The sequence below is a fragment of the Thermobia domestica genome, chromosome 15 (assembly GCF_964235325.1).
Source record: "Thermobia domestica chromosome 15, izTheDome1.hap1.1, whole genome shotgun sequence".
NCBI lineage: Eukaryota > Metazoa > Arthropoda > Insecta > Zygentoma > Lepismatidae > Thermobia > Thermobia domestica.
In genome coordinates, this window is record NC_137468.1 from 111283684 (window position 1) to 111306962 (window position 23279).

Genomic DNA, 23279 nt, shown 5'->3' on the forward strand with positions numbered 1-23279 from the left:
TCAAATCTAGGTGATTTTTTTTCGAAAGTAAACTTAGACGCAAGTAAATATCATGAGATGATCGATTGGTTCTCAACAGACGTCACTGAGCCACGTTAACAAGAGAACTTTCTTCGAATCAGATAGAATCAGATAGAATATTAGCATGGCGGCTACAGCTTGTGAGAAAATTAGATGTTTTCCGTGCCATACGCAAGCAGTGGAGAGGATGATAAAAGTAGTTACAGAAACGTCAGCGTTAGTGTGTGGAGCGGATCGAAGAGATGGCTTTATCAGGACAAAATTTGAGTCTCGAAGAAAAATGCAAAAGTTGGACTCCCAGCAGGACTTTCAAATGTAAATGAGAAAGGAAAAAAAAAAAAAAAAACCGAAAGCAAATGGGTGGGCCGTGTGATCCGCTTGAACGTGATACGTGTTTTTCCACCTGGTGAGGTCAAAGTATATTTATGAATGCCACGATGTGGGAATTTTGTACTCTTTACGATGATGTTTTTGGATGTTGCTGAGTTTGGGAGTCTAGCACCGTTATCGTAACTTTTCTTACGCAGACTTTTGTTCTCTATAATCGGTGTGAAAATATTTTCTCGTCCTATCTTCGCATTGAAATCTCGTAATAGAATTGTCATAAGGTAATGCCGGAGTTGGTCAAATACATGTCCTACTTCGTAAAGACTCTCCTTTGTATCGTCATCCTTTCTTCTGTTGGTGCATGTACATTTCAAACAATAATATCTCATCACCGAACGTTACAATAATAAAAGAAAGTCTATTATTAACAAATTCAACACGTTTAATTGCTGGTATTACTCGTTCGTGAATGAAAAACTTTTCCTGGTCGGTAATTTTTATTTCCTTCCCTTTAGGGAAACGCATCAATAATCCAAATCTTATGTCCATTTTACTTGCTGTGGTCGTTGTGCCAAGTTCTGATCCGTTCAGATTTTTTTTAAAGGATAACGTTGTTAGTCTTACGCCAAACCCCAAAGCTGGAGAATCACTTTTTGTTGTCTGTCTACGACAGCTTATGCAATATATTCGTAGCGAACTTCCATATCTACAGGCCTTCTTCTCGATCTACGACTCGAGGATGTACCATGCCATTACATGTCCGAGAGCTGCAACATCGTGTAGACTAGTAGTGTAAATTGCTTCTAATGTTAATTAAACGTATGTTTTCACCGATCGTTCTCTTGTTGCTTATTCGAAAGACGTAAACAAGTACTTTTGTACAAGAGCTTGTGTAGGAATTAGGTAAACATTGAAAAATGATCTCCAAAATTTCTGTGAGAAAGGCTTTGTTTAGTGAAAAGTTACTGTAGTGAAATTCATTGTGCTGGTACAGTTATACGATTGGAACAAAAAATCTGGAACAGAAATCTGAGCGTATAGAAATTCCTTCCACTTTCTTCTGTAGGCCATTTCCTGTTTTTTAATACCTATCTCCTGGAAATGTGAGTATTCCTTTTCAAATAAGTTGCTGATCCTCATTTCGACCAACACTTTCCATATGCTTTTCACCATCATACCTGCTGAATGCAAATTGATCTCAGTATTATGTTCTAAATTAACATTCCATCACACTGGTTAGAACTATTGGTCCGAAATCTTAAAGCACTTTTTCAAATACCTACTACAAACCTTTAGGGAAGGGTTCCGTGTATATATATTTTTCACCAAAATCGAGAAATCTAATTTTACCTATTATGGGCCTCTGGAGGCTTTATCGCAAATCACCATTTTGCACCTACTTAAGGAAACCAGCCTATCTTCAGCCAAAATTCCACTTACCTGGAAGTCCAGGAAGACCAGTTGCTTCTAATATTCATAACTACCTAACAAAAATAAATTTTGCTGCTTCTACCTCTAGCCTTACATCCGGGATCTTCCATCATTACTCAAAGACACTAGTCACTTTCTATCCATTATTGGCTTTGTTACCAACTTCCTGCCACCAAATGCTATTCAAACCTCTATAGATGTTACCTTATTATACACCAATATCCTTCTTATTCATGATAGCAGTGCCAGAAAATAATAACATTTAGCAGTATTAATTTGAAGAGAGTATTTTTGTTTATTTACTTATTTATGTATTTATTTTCTAAATGTAATTCTTATTTTGAGTATTACGTGAATTGCAAGCATATTACATGAATTATGAGTAATGTTTTTAAATATTACTAGTTTTATTTGTTGTAACCTAATAGCCTATTGTTGTTACCTAATAATACTAATAGCTAATACCTACACTTAATCTTTTTCGTAGAGCTATACAAAAGAACTTCATTGATATGGAGAATATGTTTGATTTAATGAAAGAGGAGCAAGAGGTTACTGATATGCCCGATGCGAGACCTTTGCTTGTGAAGAGTGGTAACATTGAATTTAACAATGTAAGTTTCAGCTATCTACCAGAGAGAGGAGTGCTGAAAAACATAAGCTTCCATGTACCTGCTGGGAAGACAGTTGCTTTGGTGAGTTAAAGTTATTTTGGATCCTTGATGTATTTATTATTTCATGAATCTCTGAAATTGCACGAAATAATTTTAACATTCCATGATTATATCCTGTAGAGATTCTCAACTTTTTTTTTTTTTTTTTATTTCGGCTGGCACCGCTGTTGTAAATTTTTAAACTTCTCAATTTTTATATCGCTTTTGTTTATTTAGTATCATACGGGACTTCGGGTATGTGATTCAATATTAAATTTCAGATAGAAATGCATTGGACGATTATTTCTTATCTTCTTTTGCCTACACAGCATAACCTTTTAGTTGCTTGATTCTGACCTTTCACATTTCTTTAAAGGAGTGCATTGCCAGGTTGAGAATCACTACGTGAGACTACTGTGATTAATAGTGAATAAGTTAGCTGAATAATAGAAATGAATTGAAACTGAAATACTCTGAAAATCCGTGCTTACGATATTTGTCCATAACAAAGTCCGCATAAAGTCCAAACTCACAAATCTGTGCACCAGAGGTAAACATTTTATCATCCTCCCCCTTCAAAAAAAGAAAGGTCTCCATCACACGGTTTGGGAACATGGGATCCTCAAAGTCTACTCCGAGTCATGCTTGGTTAAGAACTACTGAAGTTGCAGTTTGTAGGGATGAAAAATGTTCTTAGGCAACACCTACACGGACGCCAAATGTCGAGTACTCTATTTATGATTGTCGATGCCACGACTGCCGTTGCTTTTTCCTCATTGGTAGTGGTTCACGGCCGTCTAGAATGTTCTGTATCCTCCACGAATTTCGTCTTTTTAAACTTCTGCAATACTACAAAACTGTTGTTTCCTGCAATACTTTTTTGTAAATTTAATCTGGCTGCCGAAGTTTGAAATCTCGTACGGTATCCGTGGCATTGCGTGCTCACTCAGAACTATTTCAACCGTTCTTGTAAAGTTACAGGGGACCACGATGGCTTAATAGTAGAGCATTTACTTCTGATGCGCAGGGTCACTGGTTCAATCCTCGGCCAAGTAAGAGGTGGACAGTATAATGTCCGTGGATTTTCTCGGGTATTCCGTTTCCTCTCACGTTCTCATTCTACCAGTTCTTCCACCATCATTCAATTGTCTTAATCGTTTAGCCTCGGCGAAATCGTGAGACGTTAAACTGAAAGATTTTTTGTAGGGTTAGAGACGTGTTAACATCACCTAGGACGACAAAAGAACAACGCATTACATAATACCACATGTGGATTTCGACAGTAGGCAGATCCCAGTAAGGTCTACATATTCGTCTCAGATATACTACATGCTCCCAATTTGAAACTTTGTTACTCAAATCCAGAATTGTGGCTTTCAAGATGGCCATCATAATACACACTACCCAGATCTTGCGTGCCCTACCCATATTGCCCATATTACGTACTTCCACGTATCTTTGTTCTCTGTTTGCCGTTTTCACATTAAAAGGATGATGCTGTGCTTTTGCTTCACCCTAAGGACGCCTAAAAACGCCTGGAAAGAAAGTATGGTTTTACTTGAAACATCATCTGTTTCCTTCAAGGCGAGCTAATTTACATAATATAATATTGTAATATTATTTATTTTCAAAACTATTAATGAGAGCTATATTCACGTATTTGCAATGTAGAGCATAGAATGCATATATTTCTATTAATATCTGTCTTCCGACGCATATACCTAAGTAGAATTAAAAAAAAAAAAGTTAGAAAGAGCACTGAAAGAAACAACGTTGTGGATGGCGAATTAAATCTGCTTATAGGCACCAGGTGTCAGTGTATAATAAGATCTTTGTACAAATAGGTTCTCACTACAGCCATTTTCCTCCCTTCACACGGAACAATCGTATAGTTAGCATGTTTACTCACAAAACATAAATGTGCTAAACCTTCTCAAATTATCTTTTAACAACGAAAATGTATATTTTATATGCACACTTATTTATTTATTTTCTTTTTGAGAGGCCGCGGTGGCTCAGTGGTAGAGCGTTCACGTTTGATGCGTGGGGTTCCTGCTTCGATCCCAGTTCGCACCAAGTGGGCTTTGTGGTGAACAAACACCATGTTCGTGGGTTCTGGGTTTTTCCCCGTTTCCTCCGGCTTTCTTTATTCCATTATTTCATTTATTCTAATCATCATCATCATCTTTAGCCTACAAAGCTCCCTCGTGGCTATATGGTTAGCGTACGCGCCTTTGGCGTAGGAGACCTGGATTCGATTCCCGGCGGTGGCTGTTGTGGTTCGGATCTCACATTAAGCTGTAGGCTCACGTCTCATATAGCCTCGCTGCTGAAAGAGACGCTAAACTTAATGCAATCCTTGAGCCTACAAGGCATAAACGAGAGACGTAAAACAAAGATTCCATTTTCTTTTGTAGCTCTCTGGTTAATGCTCTTATTTTCTGTTCGTTTCATTTTCGTTAGTTCGGTGGAGTAGTTGTTTTAGAGAAAAGTTGAGTAATAGTACAGATCTTTTTTCAAACAACAGATTAGATCTCATGTAGCCTTGGTGCTGAAAAGGAAAATTAAATTCTAATTAATCGATTTCCTTTGCCTTTTTCTTCTAGTGCTGTATAATTTAGAAGGCGCTCATTGCCTTAATTGTCCACATTTGAATATTATATATATGGAGTACAAAATTACACAGAACAAGGTTCTCTTTATAGCACATGTACTGCTTGAGGTGTGATTTTCTCCCCAGCAAGAGATAAAGGAAGACAAATCTTAATTAATATATTTGAATAATACAGTACTTTCGAGGAAACCCGAATAAAAGTATCAATTGGGCGAATAAAAGTATCAGAAATCACTGGTATTAGAAATTTCAATTGTATACTCCTTTTCTTTCTTTCTTTTTTTTTTTTTTTTTTTTAATGAAATCGATCGTTAGGCATGGGAAAGAGAATATTTTTTTTTTCTCAGTAAGCATTTTTCTCAATCATCTCAATATTCCTTGTACGTTGACAATACTCTGTAGGCGATAGCTTGGTCGCCTTGTGATTGATGTTCATGAATTTTCATAAATATATTAATATTTTCTATAGCCTTTACAAGATCCAATCGTAGTCTTTCAAATTATTCCTGTTGCACCATTGACCAAATGTGTGGCTAGCGTGAATTTTTTATTCAAAGTAAATTCGTAGAATCGTGATCATGGATTTGTTTTAGGTAAATATATAACCCCTAAAGTATGTAATAGAAGAAAACATTTTGTGACACTAGTGACATTAATAGTTTAGTTAATGTGTGCAAGGTTAAAGAAATCATTAAATATAATATCTTCAGTAATAAAAGCTAATCTTAATTATAACCTTCCCTCCAACCTTCAATATTCCTCAGTACAAGCTGGACTCTTAGTTGCTCGAAGAGCAAAAGAAAAAAGGAATTAATATAGTAATCTATTCGATAACTATTGCTTTGTTGCAATAGCAATTGAGTCTAGCGGTTCTTGGGAAGAAGGCGGCCTCAAATTTATAAATGAAATCGGCCACCGTCTATCAATTAAATCAGGAGATACTCGAGCAAAATCTTTCCTGATTCAACGCATTAGCATAGCCATTCAACGTGGGAACGTGTCGGCTATTATGGGTATGTTACCCACCGGTAAAGAGCTAGAAGAGGTCTTTCTTCTGTGATTGCAGAGCAGGGAGGTTTTGAGTAAAAACAAATCATTGGTGCAACAATTTGTGTAACAGCCGAGCAAGGAGTAGGGAGAGACAGCTCACAGTCCATAAGTTTATATGAAAACTTACGGCAGAATGTTGTACCGTACGTCAAGAATTTGAAGATGTCGTACTACAGGTGATCGAAGTGGCTGAAATTTTGGAATGGTCCTCCTTTGTTAATTTGAATGGTACAAAATTTTTTCTTGGGTGGACAAAAATGGGCAAAAATTGGACAAAATTCAGAGCTAGTTAAAATTCTAATTTGAAGATGTCGCACTACAACTAAATGGACCCAGATTTTTCTTTTGGTATTCTTATACTGCCACACGAACACACAATTTTAAATCCACACACACACAACACTAGCAGCTTTAACTTTCGAGATAGGTGACATGGAAATTTTGTTGTAGGTGATTTGACATTGTTATTTATATCTTCTTCCAAAAAGCTGACTTTCATGCATCATTGCTGGGAGGATGAATCACTCACCCTTTTGTTATTCTTTCACATTACCTTGGAAGATATTCTAAACCGACAACAGTAAACCATTTAAAGATCTTCAGTCTATTTATATTAGAAACTTGAAATTCCATTTATAAGGAAAGTTGTTGGACGTTAAAAATTATCGATTTGGTCGTTCCTTTAAATATGCATTTATATGCAATAACGACATAAACATGCACTAACCTCCGAAATATGCACTATAAAACTCTGCTCTTTTACCCCAAAACACCTGAAACGTATTTCTGTTTAAAAAGCATATCAATATCGCATCAGGAAAAATAAATAAATAATTAAAAATGCAAATATGCAAAAATCCGAAGTCTAATTATTATTAAGAATTCTGCCTGTTGGTTGGTTCTGGGACTAATGAGTATCATCATCTTCTCCTTTCGTAGGTTCGGGCCGGAAAATGTTTCTTCCACGTATTTCTATCTTCAACTTCTTTTAACGCCATGTCTCAGTATTAAATGCCTGTTAAGTTCCTCTTCAACATTAAGTGAGAAAATTGCAGATGAGCAGTGTATTTAAAATACCGTGACAGGTGAAGCTGACAAAACACATTACATGTTTGTTTATTTTCTATTTCAGGTTGGTCCTTCTGGAAGCGGCAAAAGTACAGTTGTTCGCCTTCTCTTCCGTTTGTATGATGTGTCCTCTGGATCTATTCTTATTGACGGACAGAACATAATGAACGTTACTCAAAAATCTTTAAGGAGAGCAATAGGTGTAGTGCCACAAGACACAGTTCTCTTTAACAACACTATTAAGTAAGTTATACTAATAAGTATTATGTAAGGTTAGAATACCAACTAATTTGGCTTAAGGAACCTGGAGGTGTGGCACTGAATCAAAAGAACACCTTAGAACCTATTCTGTGCCAAATCAATCCAGTTGGAATTTGTAAATCCTACTTTTTGAACATCTTGTTTTACATTTATTCCATTTTCTAAGCTTTCCCATGTTTCTTCAATCAAAGGCTTTTCAACTAGAAAAGTGTTCACCCCGCGCGATATATGCGAAAGTAATTCAATATACACTGCTCAAAAAAATTAGGATATCAGCTGAAATATCAACAAGACCTTAAGATAGTGTAAGGATAAGCTTGTGTTTGACTCATATATATCATACAAGAAGGAATGCTTTAAGATACACTAGAAAAATGGGGCACATACTAGTGTTGGGGCACGGAAAATCTTGTTCACATGGCCCATGAAATACGACGGTTATGTGCACACCTCTCGAACTGCTCACAAACAGGCAAGGCAACAACTCTGATTGTTCCTTAATATGGCGTATGATCACCTCGAACAGCCAACACAGCCTCGCACCTGCGTGGTATGGATTAAATTAGATTATCGATGAGTTCTTGGGGGATGTTGTGCCACTCATCCAGAAAAGCAACTTCGAGCTCTGGAATGGTTGTTGGAGGTACTGGCCTAGCGGTAATTCGTCTGCCAAGCATATCCCAGACATGCTCAATTGGATTGAGATCCGGAGAGCGTGCTAGCCACTTCATCCGAGCGATACCGTCAGCTTCCAGCATCTCATCCACTAACCGAGCTCAGTGAGGACAAGCATTGTCATCCATGAAAAGGAACGAATCACCAATGGCACCAGCATAAGAAAGAACAAGACGTTGCAGGATCTCATCCCTATACCTGAGAGCCGTCAAAGAGCCATTTCGGATGATGTGGGGCTCAATACGCCTACCAATGCTGAATCCTGCTTACACCATCAGTCCACCACCATGATACTGGGATCTTTCTCGCATAAAAATGTGATTGTGTCGCGTTCCACACTCTCCAGATGAAAATACATCGATTATCAGGCTCCACATTGAATCGAGACTCGTCAGAGAACAAAACATTGCTCCATTTATTGCGTCCCCACCCACGATGTTCCTCCGCCCACACTCTTCAATCAACACGATGCGTGCAGTTAATGGGACACGCACCATAGGCCTACGTGCGTAGAGGCCACCTTCTCGAAGGCGATTGCAGACCGTTTGAGTGGATATTGTGCGTCTTGTTGCTGTTCGGACGGCTCATTGGAGCAGAGTTGCAGTCTGACGCCGGTTTCGACGGGCTGTTAACAAGAGATAACGATCGTCTTTGGCTGTGGTTGCTCGTGGACGGCCCTGTTCTGGTCCCAGTTGTAAGAAATCGATTCCACAATCGGGAAATCACACTTTGTGCCACTCCTATGCCATTTGCCACCTCCCGCTGTGGCTGACCACCTTCCAACCTGCTGACAGCTCACCATGCCACCGATTCTGGCAAATCACCTTGTTGCGCCATTTCACTACGTGGATTTGTGTCGCACTAAACACTCACAATGAGAACAGAAGTATCCTGGAGCTGAAATGTGTTGGCAGCGCCACACTACAAAATGACCTCTGGTAGCGCCACGTCACCGATCACGGGCACAAGTGTTTCAAACAGTTCGTTTGCACGTTGTGTCTTCATGCTAGTCTATTTTAATCCGAACTGGACCAGATACAGTGTTGTCACATTATTCGTAAGAAGTTTTACATGAGTTTTCATCTGATCCCCTAATTTTTTTTTACCAATGTAGAAGGCGCAAAATGATATTCAAAGAAAAGTGTAAAGAGTTACCTGGTAATATTGGGTTTATCTCTCCACGTAATCACTACGTATATTTAGGCTTGTTCCAAGACTCACGAGTTTTTCAAAGTCAACAGCAAAGAATGTTCATGGTTGGTATAGTAATCACCTGGTAACCTCCCCATGGATCTCCTCCATATCCTGGAACTGGTAAACTCTATTGTGATTCTTCAGTGATCCGAAGAGGAAGTCAAATCTGGGCTATTTGGAAGGTATCATTCGCAACGTAAGGAGCATATGTAATTCATTATGATATTGGCACTGTGTGGACCAGCGTTGTCATCCAACAGAACACCAGCTCTCTAAACACCTGGACGATTCCGGCGAATTGCTAACTCGGTGTGACCCAGGGACAGAAATTCCATGAGTAGACTGCCTTGACTGTCTCAACAGACAGTAACCTTCATCTTCTGTGCTGACTAAGTAATCTTAAACTTCTTCATTTTGGGTGATAGGGTATATTTCCATTCCATACTGGCGCGCTTTGTTTCCGATTCAAACTGGCGAATGATTATTTCGTCACCAGTTACGATGCGGTTAAGAAACACACTATTCTACCTTGCTTACCTCATGAGATACTGTAATGACAGGGTCATTCTGGTTTCTGTGTGTTGGTCAATGGACTTAGGAGGAACCTATCGTGTACACACTTTGTGTGAAAATTCAGTGTGTCATACACACTGTTATAGGCTGTTCCACATGAGCATTTTAACTGTAAAGCCACCTCGTTGATAGAGAGACATCGATTGGCTCGGATTATCTCTTCAGCTTCCTCAGGGTAGCTTCGCTGTGAAATTCTGTAGGGCAACCGGAATGATCGCTATAAATGGTTCGAGACACTTGAAATGTTCCACCCCTTTGTAAACGGTTTTCCTGGAGAAACATTTGTTACCGTAAACAGATACCATTCCGTTGTGCATTTTTTCAGCTGATTTGCCCTGCGCCCACAGAAATCGAATGCCGTTTAATCCACTTGACACTCAAATAACTCAGCGCCGTACGAGACATTCACCACTAGCACCCTCTGCAATAAAGGCGCTGCTTCCACATACACCTACACTTGCGGAAAGGATCAGAGCGATGCTGTTTACGTATTAATTTCACATTGCACTAATTCGAATATATTTTATTTTGCGACTTAAATATTGGGTTATCCTTGTATTTTCTATTTTACCTTCGCCAATATTAATCGTGATGATAGGTTTTGTACCGAATAGTAACTGTTGATAGATAACACAGAACGAAACAGAGCGGGTTAGAAGAGATTTAGTAAACCAGAGTTACTCAGTTGTATAGCAGTCTGAAGATATATATGCCGTATATATTGTATTGAAAGTTAAGTTTACAACGATTTGTTTTATAATATGCTATTTAAATCGATTTTATATGTGTTACAAGGTTCTGTTTATATGCAAGAGATTATTTAAAGTGAGCAATTGATAGTTCTTTAGGATGACTACAGCAACTACGAAAGGATAATAGATCATAAAACACGATCTGAATGTTCATTCCGGCAACCCATGTATGGAAGGTTCATATTAAGATCATGGCTTGAATATTTGATAGCTTAAGATAACGACTTCCTAGAATACATTAAGATGACTTGTGTGAAGAGTACAGTTTACCAAGATTAACTTAGCAGTAGCATGTGTGCATGCCCACAGTCTGTCTAATTTTAATTTCCCGCTACTTTTATTGTGTTTAATCCTCCCTGCTGGCTGGTGGTTAGCGGGTGTGTCTTTGTGTGTAGTCCTGGGTTCGATCCCCGGTGGAAGAGTACAAAAAATAATTTCACAATCATTCACTTTCATTAATCACCCGTCTCCTTTAGCCTAAAGGACATAACCGTTAAACTATTTTTTTTTTTTAGTGATTCTTGCTTGTTACAATTTCACCTAAATGTTATTAACATGTTTTAACTTCCTCTTCTATACTCCCATCGATTGCAATGTTTCTGTCGTGTCGATTAATGTTGTTCGTTCGTGTTACCCGATTTTTTTTTTATTTTTTATTTTTTATTTTTTTTTTAACGTTTATATCCGAACCAATTTCTTTCAATACTATTAAAAGAATTCTATTTGTTTTTTCAACCGTTTGAGACTATTAAACATTTCTCTATTTCTGTTCCTAATTTTCTTAATCGGGTATTCTAAAACAAAGCTAAAGTAAAGTGATAAGGCGTATCTCTGCTATTACTGTTTCTTTTCTAATATTTGTCTGATGTAGAATGTCTGATCCAACGTTAACTTATTTCTCTTGAAACCATGTTGATTATCTCCAATTGTTACATTACAATAAGGAGTTAACCTTGCTACAAAAATATTCGCTATTTCTCTTTTCTTCAATATCAGTACTATGACACGAAGAGGCTATAAGTAAAAATCTGCACCTAGCGACTTACTTTTCAACTTTTTAATAGCTAATTCGAACTCTCAGAGGAACAGTCCTTTAACTAAAGACTTTATAATTTGTGATTCTACACTGTATTGTCGTTTCCTTTACTTCCTCGTGTATATTTAGGAGTTAACCGAAATACGTTTTTCATTTGTTAGACTCCTTCACTACATGCAGTCTGGGTTGATGCCACGTTTTGAAACACTGTTTATGTTATTATTGTGGATTTTGCTTTGTTTTCGCAGTTCTGTCTTTTATATACTATTTTTTTCTTTCGCCTAAAATTAGGTGTAGCTTCGCTTTCACAGTCTTCCTATGTTGCATTGTAAAACGGTCAGGGTAGTGAAGCCACTTAAACGCGCATCTCCCATTCCTTTAGTATTTACATTCTTCTTCGAACTACATATTATTCCTTTTTACCCTCTAATATACCCTACACTTTCTTCGCGATATCACGGGTGATTCTTTATGTTTCGTCCATAACGGCTTTGAGTTCATTTTTGCCGTCATTCTCTTCCTTCAGTGGAATTTGAAGAACTTCAAATCTGTTACGATTCCTGTCGTAAAATTTGTGCTTGACCTTCGGGTTCTTGTGTTTTTTAGTATCAAACATTTCCATGTTTATAACCTCCACACTTGTTCATATTTACACAACCGCTAGGTCAGCGTTTCCCAACCTTTTTCAACTTGCGGCACACTATAGGTGTAACTTGAATTCTCGCGGCACACCCATATATATAAAATACCGTGGTATTTTTATGTGATTACTAATCTCCTTATAGAGAAGAAAGCTCGATCACTGATTTTCCCCCGTGGTAAATCATTATGCTTATTTTTCATTTTAATTTTAAAATAGAAAACAATTGCAATGAAATATAGGACTCTGGTTTTTAAAAATACACTTTCTCTTTCGAAAACTTTATCTAACCTTTAACTAAAAGGGAAGATCACTAAATAACGAATAAATAATCAAATCTCCTATACTTTTAAAACACAAATGTAGGTAATTTGTATGCATATTTGCTTTGTTGAATTTATTGAATGATATGTTAAAATTTCAAGTTACGAAATAGTCTGCAACAATAAAGAAGCAATAATGGTCATGACAATGATAAATACGTTTTCCAACATTAAAAATGTACAGAAAAGTAAAACAATATGAAACTTAAAATTGTAGATTTATAATAGAGGTTCATAGTAATGTGAAATACAAATATACATTTTCCCCTATGTCTTGCAATTTGATTCCTATAGAATTAATAATGTGTTTCGATTTCCTTGCGGCACACCAGCGGCACACCGGTTGGGAAACGCTGCGCTAGGTTATGATCTGAATTGCAGTGTGCACTTCTTTGCCTACAACATTTATGATATTCGTGTACTTCATTTGATCAATTAACACAGGGTCCATTTGATTTATTCTGCAACTATTTGGAGGAGTCCAAGTATACTTATGAGTATCTGTGTGTATTTCCAACGTATGCTAAATAAATCATATTCAGAAAGGTAAACACATTATATTATAAATGTTGAACTGATTTAAACTACTCGCCGAGCAAAATAACAGGTTTATTGTAGTAGTGGGCACAAAAACCGTTTTTTCGGTTTTCTGCAAAAACCCGTTCGGTTTTTCACCGGATCCGGTTTCGGTTTTCTTCAAAACCGGTTCCGGTTTTTTCCAAAATTTGTTCTATTTCTGACCAGAATAGTGTTTCGTTGTTCTCCGGAAACCGAATATGTTTCCACAGAAATAGTTTTGTGTGTTTTCCAAAAGTTTTCACCGAAACCAGTTTCATTGAAAACCGAACCGGTTTCGGAGAAAATCGAAACCGGTTTCGGTGAAAAAACCGAACCCGTTTTGAAGAAAATAGAAATGACGGTTTATCGGGTTTCGGTTTTTCTAGAAACCGGTTTTGCCCATCCCTAGTTTATTGTAAAAAATATTAACATATAACAGTTTCGCCACTATCCACTTTGGCTTCATCAGACACTATCATGATCAGACAAAATAGTGTCTGATGAAGCCAAAGTGGATAGTTGATGAAATTGTTACACGTTAATAATTTTTGCAATAAACATATTGTTTTGCTTGTAGCGAGCAGTTTAAATCAGTTTAAGTCTTTAAAATATAAACGTTGACATTATAATTCTAGTTCTTCATGTTATTTGACACGACAATATATTTGCGAAAGAAACAGATAGAGTAAACTTTCCAATTATATTAAAAATTCGTATAGAATGAATTTTCTTCCTGTTTTACCATTTGTTAATGCTGATATTCTTAATCACATAGTTCCTGTCCTTTAAACATAATTCCTGTCATGCGGTAAGCACCCAGTACGGTATTGGCATACTCTTTTCGCTTTGTCTTATTCTATTTCACTTTGTTTTATCGCGTTTGACCAGACAAAACAGCAGAACATTTGAATACATGTTATAGAAAATTCTTAGTTCGTAGAGAATTGGTAAGTACACTAGTCGTTTCTATCATAGTTTACATGCACCACTCAAACCAATGTGTTATAATAAAAGAGACATGGTTTATTTAAAAAAAAAAAAAAAAGTTAAAATTTAGTCTCAAGACAGCTAGATAAAAGATGAGTGTAAATTGTTTTTGTCTATGAAGAAAACAAAATCATAAATTGTTAACCGAAAACAATGCTAATAATGCAGTTCAGATTACGTTACCATACTTAAACCCTTATCCTTAATTGTCAATAGGGATCCACGATGGCTCAGTGGTGGAGCGTTGTGTCCCTGGTTCGATCCCAGCTCGCACCAACTGGGCTTTCTGGTGGACAAATCCGTCTACGTAGGTTGAGATTTCCCCGTTTCTTTCAATTTTCTTCATTCGATCATTTCATTCATTGTCATCATCGCCGTCTCCTTTAGCCCACTCGGCATAACTGTGGGAAGGAAAGGCTTCCACAAATTTTCTGCTCAATGATTATAACATAACAGAATTGTTTAATTGTGAATATGATTTCGCACAATCAGGGTGAATGAACAAATAACAAACATTGAATGAAAGCAGTTTGCAGCATTATAGGTGTAACTTCTAAATTCTTTCGTAAGAAAATTATTTAATTTTCCTGTTTGTATCTATTGACTAGTAGTGTAATGTTGAAACTGTATATTATTTAATTTCTAGTGAAACTATGAAAAAGAGAAACTAACTGGTCTCATTGTATAACTGAGGAAGTTCTGAGAACGGTATATTTAATAGACCAATTTTAAGTTTACAAATCAGGAATCTTTAGTAATTTTATCACAGAATATGCTGTACAATTCAGGTCTATTTTCATGTAATTGTTTCATTTCCCTTTTCCAAAACTTAGATTTACACATTCTCAAAGGAAAGAAGAGATATAATGAAGATATCTTTATATACACTCATGTCAGAAACTTAAAGGAAATGTTAATTTAGAAAAGTAACCCTTATGTCATGTTAATCGTGTGAATGCCAGACAACCGTTACTGGCGATACCATCCCGTTTGGCGATATAGATGTCCACTGTGACTGCGATAACACGAAGAACGTCTATAACTAAAGAAACATGTAATCAGTGAGTTGTGGTTTTCGGAGTGTGTAGTACATGTCGGTCATAATGAACGTGCCTTAGGAATACATGATGGCCCACAAAACACGAATGGTGGGTGATATAATGCGCAGTCGGGTCATCGGTAGAGTTGAAAGGAACAAAGTCAAAAGGATGTGGTTAGAGACTTGAATGTTTCTCACAGTGTTGTGTCACGACTGTGGAATCGTTTCCTGCTTGGTGAAAATATTGAAGGCAATATGGCGAAGGCCATTGACGTGTAACAATCGTATGAGGATCATTATGTGGTCCTAAATGCCCGATGAAGACTAACGAGCATGGTAGGTGTAGTAGTTCGAGACCCTGCAGCTGCCTTTGGTACCCACGTATCACTTCGAACTGTATATTAGCGGTTACACGAAGCATATTGAATGCGCACCGATCCACCGGGCGCATTCCTCTTACACAACAGCAGCGCCATGCACGTCTGAAGTGATGTACTGCCCGCAATGAATGGATCCTGAAACGGTGGAGTAGTGTGCTCTTCAGTGGCTAGTCTCGATTAAGTTTGGAAAATGATTCTCACCGTCTGTCTGTTTGGAGTGCACCAGAAACACGTTACCATCACTAAAATGTTGAAAGGGACAGGTATGGGAGTCTTGATGGCATTCTTGAACAGCATGTTTGACTGTTCCGTGGTGCATACAATCCTGAATTTCATTTGATGGATGAGTATGCACATACATATAGGGCACAGTTATTGGAGAATACCTGCAGCATGAAGACACCACGCGCCATGAGTGGCCAGCGCGATCACCAGAGCTCAGGTCCATTGAGCATTCATGGGATCATTTCGGATGACGGACTGCAGCTTTAGCACTCCACCACGATCAATTGTTGAACTGCAGAGGTAGCTTGATGGTCTACTCCGTAGTATGGATGCACGCTCTGCAGTCTGCGTAGCTGTTCGCGGTAACCACGTTCCGTATTGAACATTGCTTCCAACAAAAAATCATTAAGTTTTGGACATAAGTATATATATATATATATACAAAATCCAACTTATAGTTATTCACTCAAATGAACTATACTACGAAATATTTATTCTTTGACAATAACATTGATAATGAATCGATTTAGTGTTAAGGACGAATAGATTAGAATGAATAAACAAACCAATTACCCATTACTACAACCGATTTCTTCAAATCTTTTATCTTCATTTTAATTTTCTTTTGTATTTTACAATGGATCACCTAGTTGGGTGAACTATATACAATGAAAGAAGTTTTAATATGTACTTAATGTGCAGCTATTGAGAAAAAATGGTTCTTAAGAAATATTTTTAAAAATGGTTTATAATGCATTAAATTTTATTTATTTTGCATAAGTAATTGTGGTTGTGGAGTTAAGGAGAAGTTTACTTTTAAGGAAAAAAATATTTTTTGCGTTCATTTTTAGACAAGCATGTTCTAGAAAGGGCAGATTGTAGCTTTTTATTTACTTTGATGCATTTTGAGGATTTTTAACGTGTCTCGTCAATGATTCTAGGTATAATATAAGGTATGGTCGAATGTCAGCTACTGATGAGGAGGTATATGAGGCAGCCAAAAGTGCAGACATTCACGAAAGGATAAGGACATTTCCAGATGAATATGATACACAGGTATTTTTGCATCCTATTCTTTTTTTCCTTAATAAAAAATCATAACTAATTTATAAGAATTAAAAGTCAGCATGTTTACATATTCAATCTTTGTGCATCTAAAGAACAAAAAGCAGTAAGGAATCTTGTAAAGTATCTGTTGATGGTGATTTGATGTACAGTATTACGTCTTTTTATGAATTTGAAAAATAAGTGTGTTGTGGAGAGTGATTAACCCAATTTGGTGGCAATCCTCAAGTAAAATGAATCTAGTTATTATTGTTTGTGCGGAGGAAAATTTTTAAGCTAATTTGCAACAGAAAAGTTGCTCACCTTGTGCTTCCGTGTTCATCACTTTAATTGAATATTTTAGTTTTAAGTAATAAACACGGAGCCACAAAGTAAACCACTTTTCTTATGAATATGTTCCCTATAGCTTATAATCTGAAACAGGTTTACCTAATGTCTGTCACCTAATCATCATTCACAAACACAACCTATGTGTAAATATTTTCAAGTAGTAAAATATGGTGTATTGGAAGGTAAATGAATTTTTAAAAAGGAAGAAGAAAGAAAGAAAGAGAAAATACATAACACACAAAACGCATCATGGTTAAAAAGAAAAAAAAGAATGCAAGGGGTAAAAGCTACTGCGATGTCAATAAATCTTTGTGTCGAGAACAATTATATATGGCGGTCATACTGTACTCTAATATTAGCCTCTTGCTTTCACGTAACCGTCACCGAAATAGACATTGGTTCTTAAAGATAGAAGCTTCTTAACATTTTCAGTAACATTTACCCTTCAAACTCTTTTTGTAGCCGTGTTCACCTTGTTTGTTATGTCTTGTTTTTATATTTCTTTATCTTCCTGTATGCTATGTGAAAAAGCCCACACAAAAATTAATGTTTGCAAGTGAAGATTGGGAGGCAGAAGATATGATGAGGCAGTGTTACAATAAATCTTAATTTGTTTCCATAGAATTAAGAACCACGTATCTAATGAGCTAATGCTTTACAACAATATTTATAACAGGTAGGCGAGAGAGGCCTAAAGTTAAGTGGAGGAGAGAAGCAGAGAGTAGCCATTGCAAGAACAATTTTAAAGGCTCCATTTTTTGTCCTATTAGACGAAGCTACCAGCGCCTTGGATACACAAACGGAAAGAAATATCCAGGTTTGTAGATTCTGTAGTTTTAATTTGCAATGTTCGCGTCCGTATAATATCATAATTTATTTTTGCACTACGTATGGGTGTAATGAGCTAAAGGATAATAAACTAAAACTATGGTGCTAATATATTATTACTATATTTTTAGTACAATTTTGAATGAAGTTCATGTTACTTAAAACTATGTTGTACACATACATATATTTTATCCGCTGCTTGTTAATTATTGAGTACCAAAAAGACTGTGTCGATTTCCATTTGGTGCCATTGTACGAGCTTCCTACATACAGTATTTCTTTCGAGATGAAAGAAAAAAAGAAGTATTAGTGAGTACCTAGGTATTGCCATTTGTAGCCTGGTGGTTGTGGTCGCTACAGTCAAACGAGAACGTGAGTGAGAGCACGTCAAACATGGGTTTGCCAAGCAGGCCTATATGCTTTAAAAGGTTAAACTGAGTACAAACGCCCATTTGATAGAGATGTTGTAAATGAGCGGACAGTATAACAGTGGTTTAACAAATTTAAGATCGGCAGTGAATCCCTCGAGGACACATCATATACGGGACGTCCACAAGCATAAACAACGAGACACTCGAGGCGAATCATGACCAAGCATGTAAAGCATTGGGAAAAGCACTCAATTGCATTGCAGAAACCATTCGTCAACCTCCACTCCACCCACTCACCTATCTGGAAACTGTATAAAGTGGGACGGTGATTTTCATATGAGTTGACAGCCTCTCAGAAAGATAAGAAAATGCCTCTGTTTCTTTGTTGGCTCGGCAAGATAAGAATCAGGACAAAATATTGGCGTGTTGTGAGAAGTACGATTCTTGAGTTTGTTTACAATAGTCCAGTCGCTATTATCATTAATTGGCATCGCATGAACCTACACTCAAACAGCTAAAACCTTCACTGCATCAACGAAAGATTAGACTGTTTGGTGGACTGTTCAAGTTATCGTGCACTGCAAACTGCTACAATCTGGCCAGACGATCAATGCAGCTACGTTCTCGCAGCAAGTGAAACGTGTGTGTGGAAAACTGAAAACATGTAGCCAGTTCTTATGAATCGTAGATATATTATTCTGCTTCAGACAACATAGTCAAATGTCACTCGAGACACAATCGTCTAACTTGGTTAGGAAACGCTAATGCTTCTCCTATATTCTTCAGATATTGCACCGCTGGATTATCACTTACTTTATTCGTTAGACAACCATCTATGGGGACAGAAGTTACAAACTTTCGACGATGTGACTCATGCACTGACCGACTTCTTTGGGCAACGTTAACTTGATTTCTACCTCCGTGGGATACATATATATTAATTTGTTAGCTTCATGAGAGCTATTAAAGATTCTTGTGGTGGAAATAAGGACTGTTTGTGTAACAATTATCCATGAACACGTTCTGACTTCATAATTGTATTCAGTTCTCAGAAATCTTAATTGTGTCCGTATATACATATAGAGTCTGCGTCAGAACTGAGAAATATTATATAGCTACCAGAGATAAACATTGTGCAAAATTTTTAACTAATCAAATGGTAGATAGAGCTGGAAAATTGATGGCAAAATTTGACCCAAACAGACATAAACAGAGAATGTAAGTTGAATAGGATCGTCCAATATATATATATGTATGTGTGTGTGTGTGTGTGTGTGTGTGTATAAAAATATAATAGTAATCCATAATGTTTAAAGTTTTACACGAGGAAGGTTTCCTTTTTTCAACCTTCGTTAAAAACAAAGAAAAACCACGTGAGATGGCAAAGCGTGGATTTGCCAAGTCTGTTTATTGGAGATCGCACATCCCCATACCAAAAACAGACTCTGCCGTTCAATCATTGTGAAATAGCCAGGCTGAAAATTTATCGAGTTGAATCGAAGGGCCCGCTAAGTGTGAACTACATGTTGTAATTCGATCTGTCGAGGCGGCTGTTGAGTTCCCTGAAATTCCAGGATCAGTCAGTTTGTATCCAATTCAAGTTCGTGTCGCTGTTCGGGCGGCCATTTATTTGTAACCACTCCGTGTTCGAGTCGCTGTTTGGGGTTCATGGTCCTACCAATAAGTATTTTCCTGATACCTGAACTTACCTGGATAGGACGATGAAGGACCTCTCCAAGAAGGGTTACAAATTGCTTCCAAATCGCTCGTCGGTCTCAATGATGAGACGAGCATTAGGCACCGAGAGGTTCGGGTGTCTCATCTCGAAAACCTCACGGACGATCAGACGGTCATCCAGACCATAACGCACGCAAACATCACTCACACAAAAACAACGAAAACACACTGGATTAAATAACACTATACTTATTTATTAGAATGCTATTGTATAAAAAAAATAACGAAGAGAAATGAACACAACACTCAACACATAATATGTAGAATAATCTTCATTACTAAAATTACACTTTGCCCTTTTAATGCAATATAGCCCTTTATATATATATATGAGATTATATCTGAAATTTCACTACGAATGCTTCTCTCACACCTTGACGCACTTGGGGGATTAGCACTGGGGTAAAAGTTGCCGAGACAATCCCGCGTAGAAATCCAGTTGCTGCGCCAAACAATCCTGAAGCGTAAAGATGAGTCTTGAGCAAATTAAAAAGTAGAATGCTGGTGTTGGAGGGCGCGTATATAACTGACATGTACGCACAAGGTTTGAGAACCTGGGACTTCACTAGTTGGGACTAGCCGTAAGAAAACGTCCTTCGCCGACTAATAGCTTGTGCCCCTTAACACAAAATCATACTTGATTCCCGACGCAGCGTGCGTGGTGGCTGCTCACAATACTGGAGTTAAACTCCCCGAGCTCAAAAGTTCAAGATGAGAGCGGCAATGGTTGACTGAAGAGGGTTGGCAGTTCATTCCAAAAACCACTCAGTTAGATCACCTGTATGCACATGCAAACGGAATACAGAAAATAATTTATGTTAATTTTAGTCTACTGGCTACGACGCACGAGACACTGCGATAACTCGGGCGTGAGAAAGTACAGATAAGGAACTGCAAAACCAACGTGACTGGCGTCACTTTGGTCACTTAAACATCTGGTCAGCCAGTATTTCTCTAAACTATTGCAATATTTCCATAAGCGATTAAAGAAAACAATTCAGTTCCAAATAGCTGCAGAATATATACTGTGCATAATAATAAGTCAAGGAGAAACACTGAAAAGGTTCGTCGCTGACAAATATTCTCACCAAAAAGCAATGTTTTAAATATATATATGAGAAAACAATGAAAGACTTCTTTGTCCAGTTGTGTGGGAAAGAAGCAATTCCCACCGAAGAAAGAACTTATATGCGTCGCAGAACAAAGTATAAATCGAAAAAATAGTCACTGTCTTTACGAAATATACAGAGCGTCCACAAAAGATACTTCTATAACCTGGTGGCGGTTATAAGTTCAAAAATGCTAATCACATGACTCACGCGTTCATTACGCAGTCTTCAGGTGCAGGTTTCAATCCTTAATTTTCGTCGTGTACGACGGTAATCGTTGTGTAAACTCACTGTAACACTTTGTGCATACCAGAGGCGCTTCGTGGCTAAATAAATAAGTGAGGCACAGGAAACCGGGTCATAGTGTTCAGTGGCGGTAAAACTTGCTCTTCCTCCTCCCCTTGCAGGATTTTACCCGGACTTTCGGGCTCCTAGTAATTAATGAAACCAATCACCTGAGGAGGTCGTAAAAGTCAAGGTTTGCCGCGTTGTAGAGGTGTTATTGACGTCACTGATAATGTTATATCTGGAGAAGACGAAGTGATTCGTTAATGTATATTTTCTTATATTTTGCTACAAAAATAACATTACTTTTAAGATAACGACCACCGGGTTGGAAAATAGAGAAAACATGTATACTAAACACATGTATACCAACATGTATACGCCAGTGTTTCTTACAAATAAAAAAAATGTTCCGGGGAGTCACACTTAGTATTCGGAGGGGCACTTCTGGTACTATTTATTATTATATTATAAAGTATTATTTTGGTCTCCGGGGGGGGGGGCACTGCCCTTCAAAAACATGTCTGGTAGAAACAATGTGTACACCAACTACAATACTACTGCATAGTACCAATATTTCTTAAAAGTTCTAGCCTTCTTACTCTCTAGCTGAATCAATGATAAATTAGGGGTAGGGGATCCATTGTTAACAATAGCCCGTTGAGCCACTTCACTTTACCTAGAAAGTTGTTTAACAACGAAAGGATGGCATCACACGAGCCAATGTCCTCCATCAGTACACATTAATTCACCACAAGACCAACGTTCTAACATACTGTCACAAAATTACAAAAAATATCCCACACATAAATATCCTACAAACGTACAATATAGCTTGGAAACAACTCACAAAAAATACCACACACGTAAGGATCTTACAACACACAATATCGCTTGAAAACAAGATAAAACATGCAGAAAATCACGATTTACACCCGGTATCCGTCGATTTTTGCGCTCTTACTACAAAAGTGTGTTTCACAGGATTGCCATAACGGTTATATTATTTTTTCTTTTACCGTCAACGTTTTTGGCACGTTTACTAGAAATAAGTATAGACCACTGTATATTTTGAAACAAGATATTAAAAATTCCCTTCAAAGGAAATGTTATACTCCCTCAGTAAAACGTTCTAAAAGTTTAAATGTTGTTAATATAAAGGAAGTAGCATATAACCAACGCTTACGTTTAAATTTATTCAATTTGCTACACTGCATGCCCGTATCTAGGTAACAACGAAGAGTATGACAGATGTCACTCTCTGGTTCACCATGCGCAGTGCGTGTGGGCAGGCACATTTTCAACTGACCTCCCTTGAGACACAGAACATTGAAGTAATTCCTAACCCAAAACTATTGCTCTTAGGTTACCCCCTCACCCTTTCAGACTGTAAGAGGGATGTTTTCTTTGTCAATAGTGCTTCGCTGCTGAGGAGGCCAAATCTGTTTCAGGCCTCAATACAGGATTGGAATTCTTAAAACTGAAATTATCATGGCAAAGAATATAAATTCTCGTTTTTGTCTTTAATCTATATATATAAAATTGAAAATCACTATGTTTGTGACTAAATCTCCTGAACCGCCCGACCGATCTCGATCAAATTTTCAACATGTATGAGTGTCGGGCCTTGGTTGTTTTTTATCGTTTCACTTTGACGAGCCAACCTAGGGGAGGGGTGGGAGGAGATATATGTAAACAAAATTAAAATTTAAATGTCTGCCTTTGTGACTTCATCACTCTCGAACCA

The 23279-nt window shown here is 37.4% G+C and overlaps 1 protein-coding gene across 2 annotated transcripts in view; it reads left to right on the forward strand.

The window, feature by feature from the left end:
- Hmt-1 (ABC transporter ATP-binding protein/permease Hmt-1) overlaps positions 1 to 23279 on the forward strand; it is a 92713-nt gene that overhangs the window by 58344 nt on the left and 11090 nt on the right. For both annotated transcript variants that reach the window (XM_081740056.1, XM_081740055.1), the window contains exons 9-12: positions 2267 to 2474; positions 7229 to 7407; positions 16749 to 16863; positions 17879 to 18019. In XM_081740056.1, coding sequence (XP_081596182.1) covers positions 2267 to 2474; positions 7229 to 7407; positions 16749 to 16863; positions 17879 to 18019 — 643 coding nt within the window. The remainder of the gene's footprint in view (positions 1 to 2266; positions 2475 to 7228; positions 7408 to 16748; positions 16864 to 17878; positions 18020 to 23279) is intronic.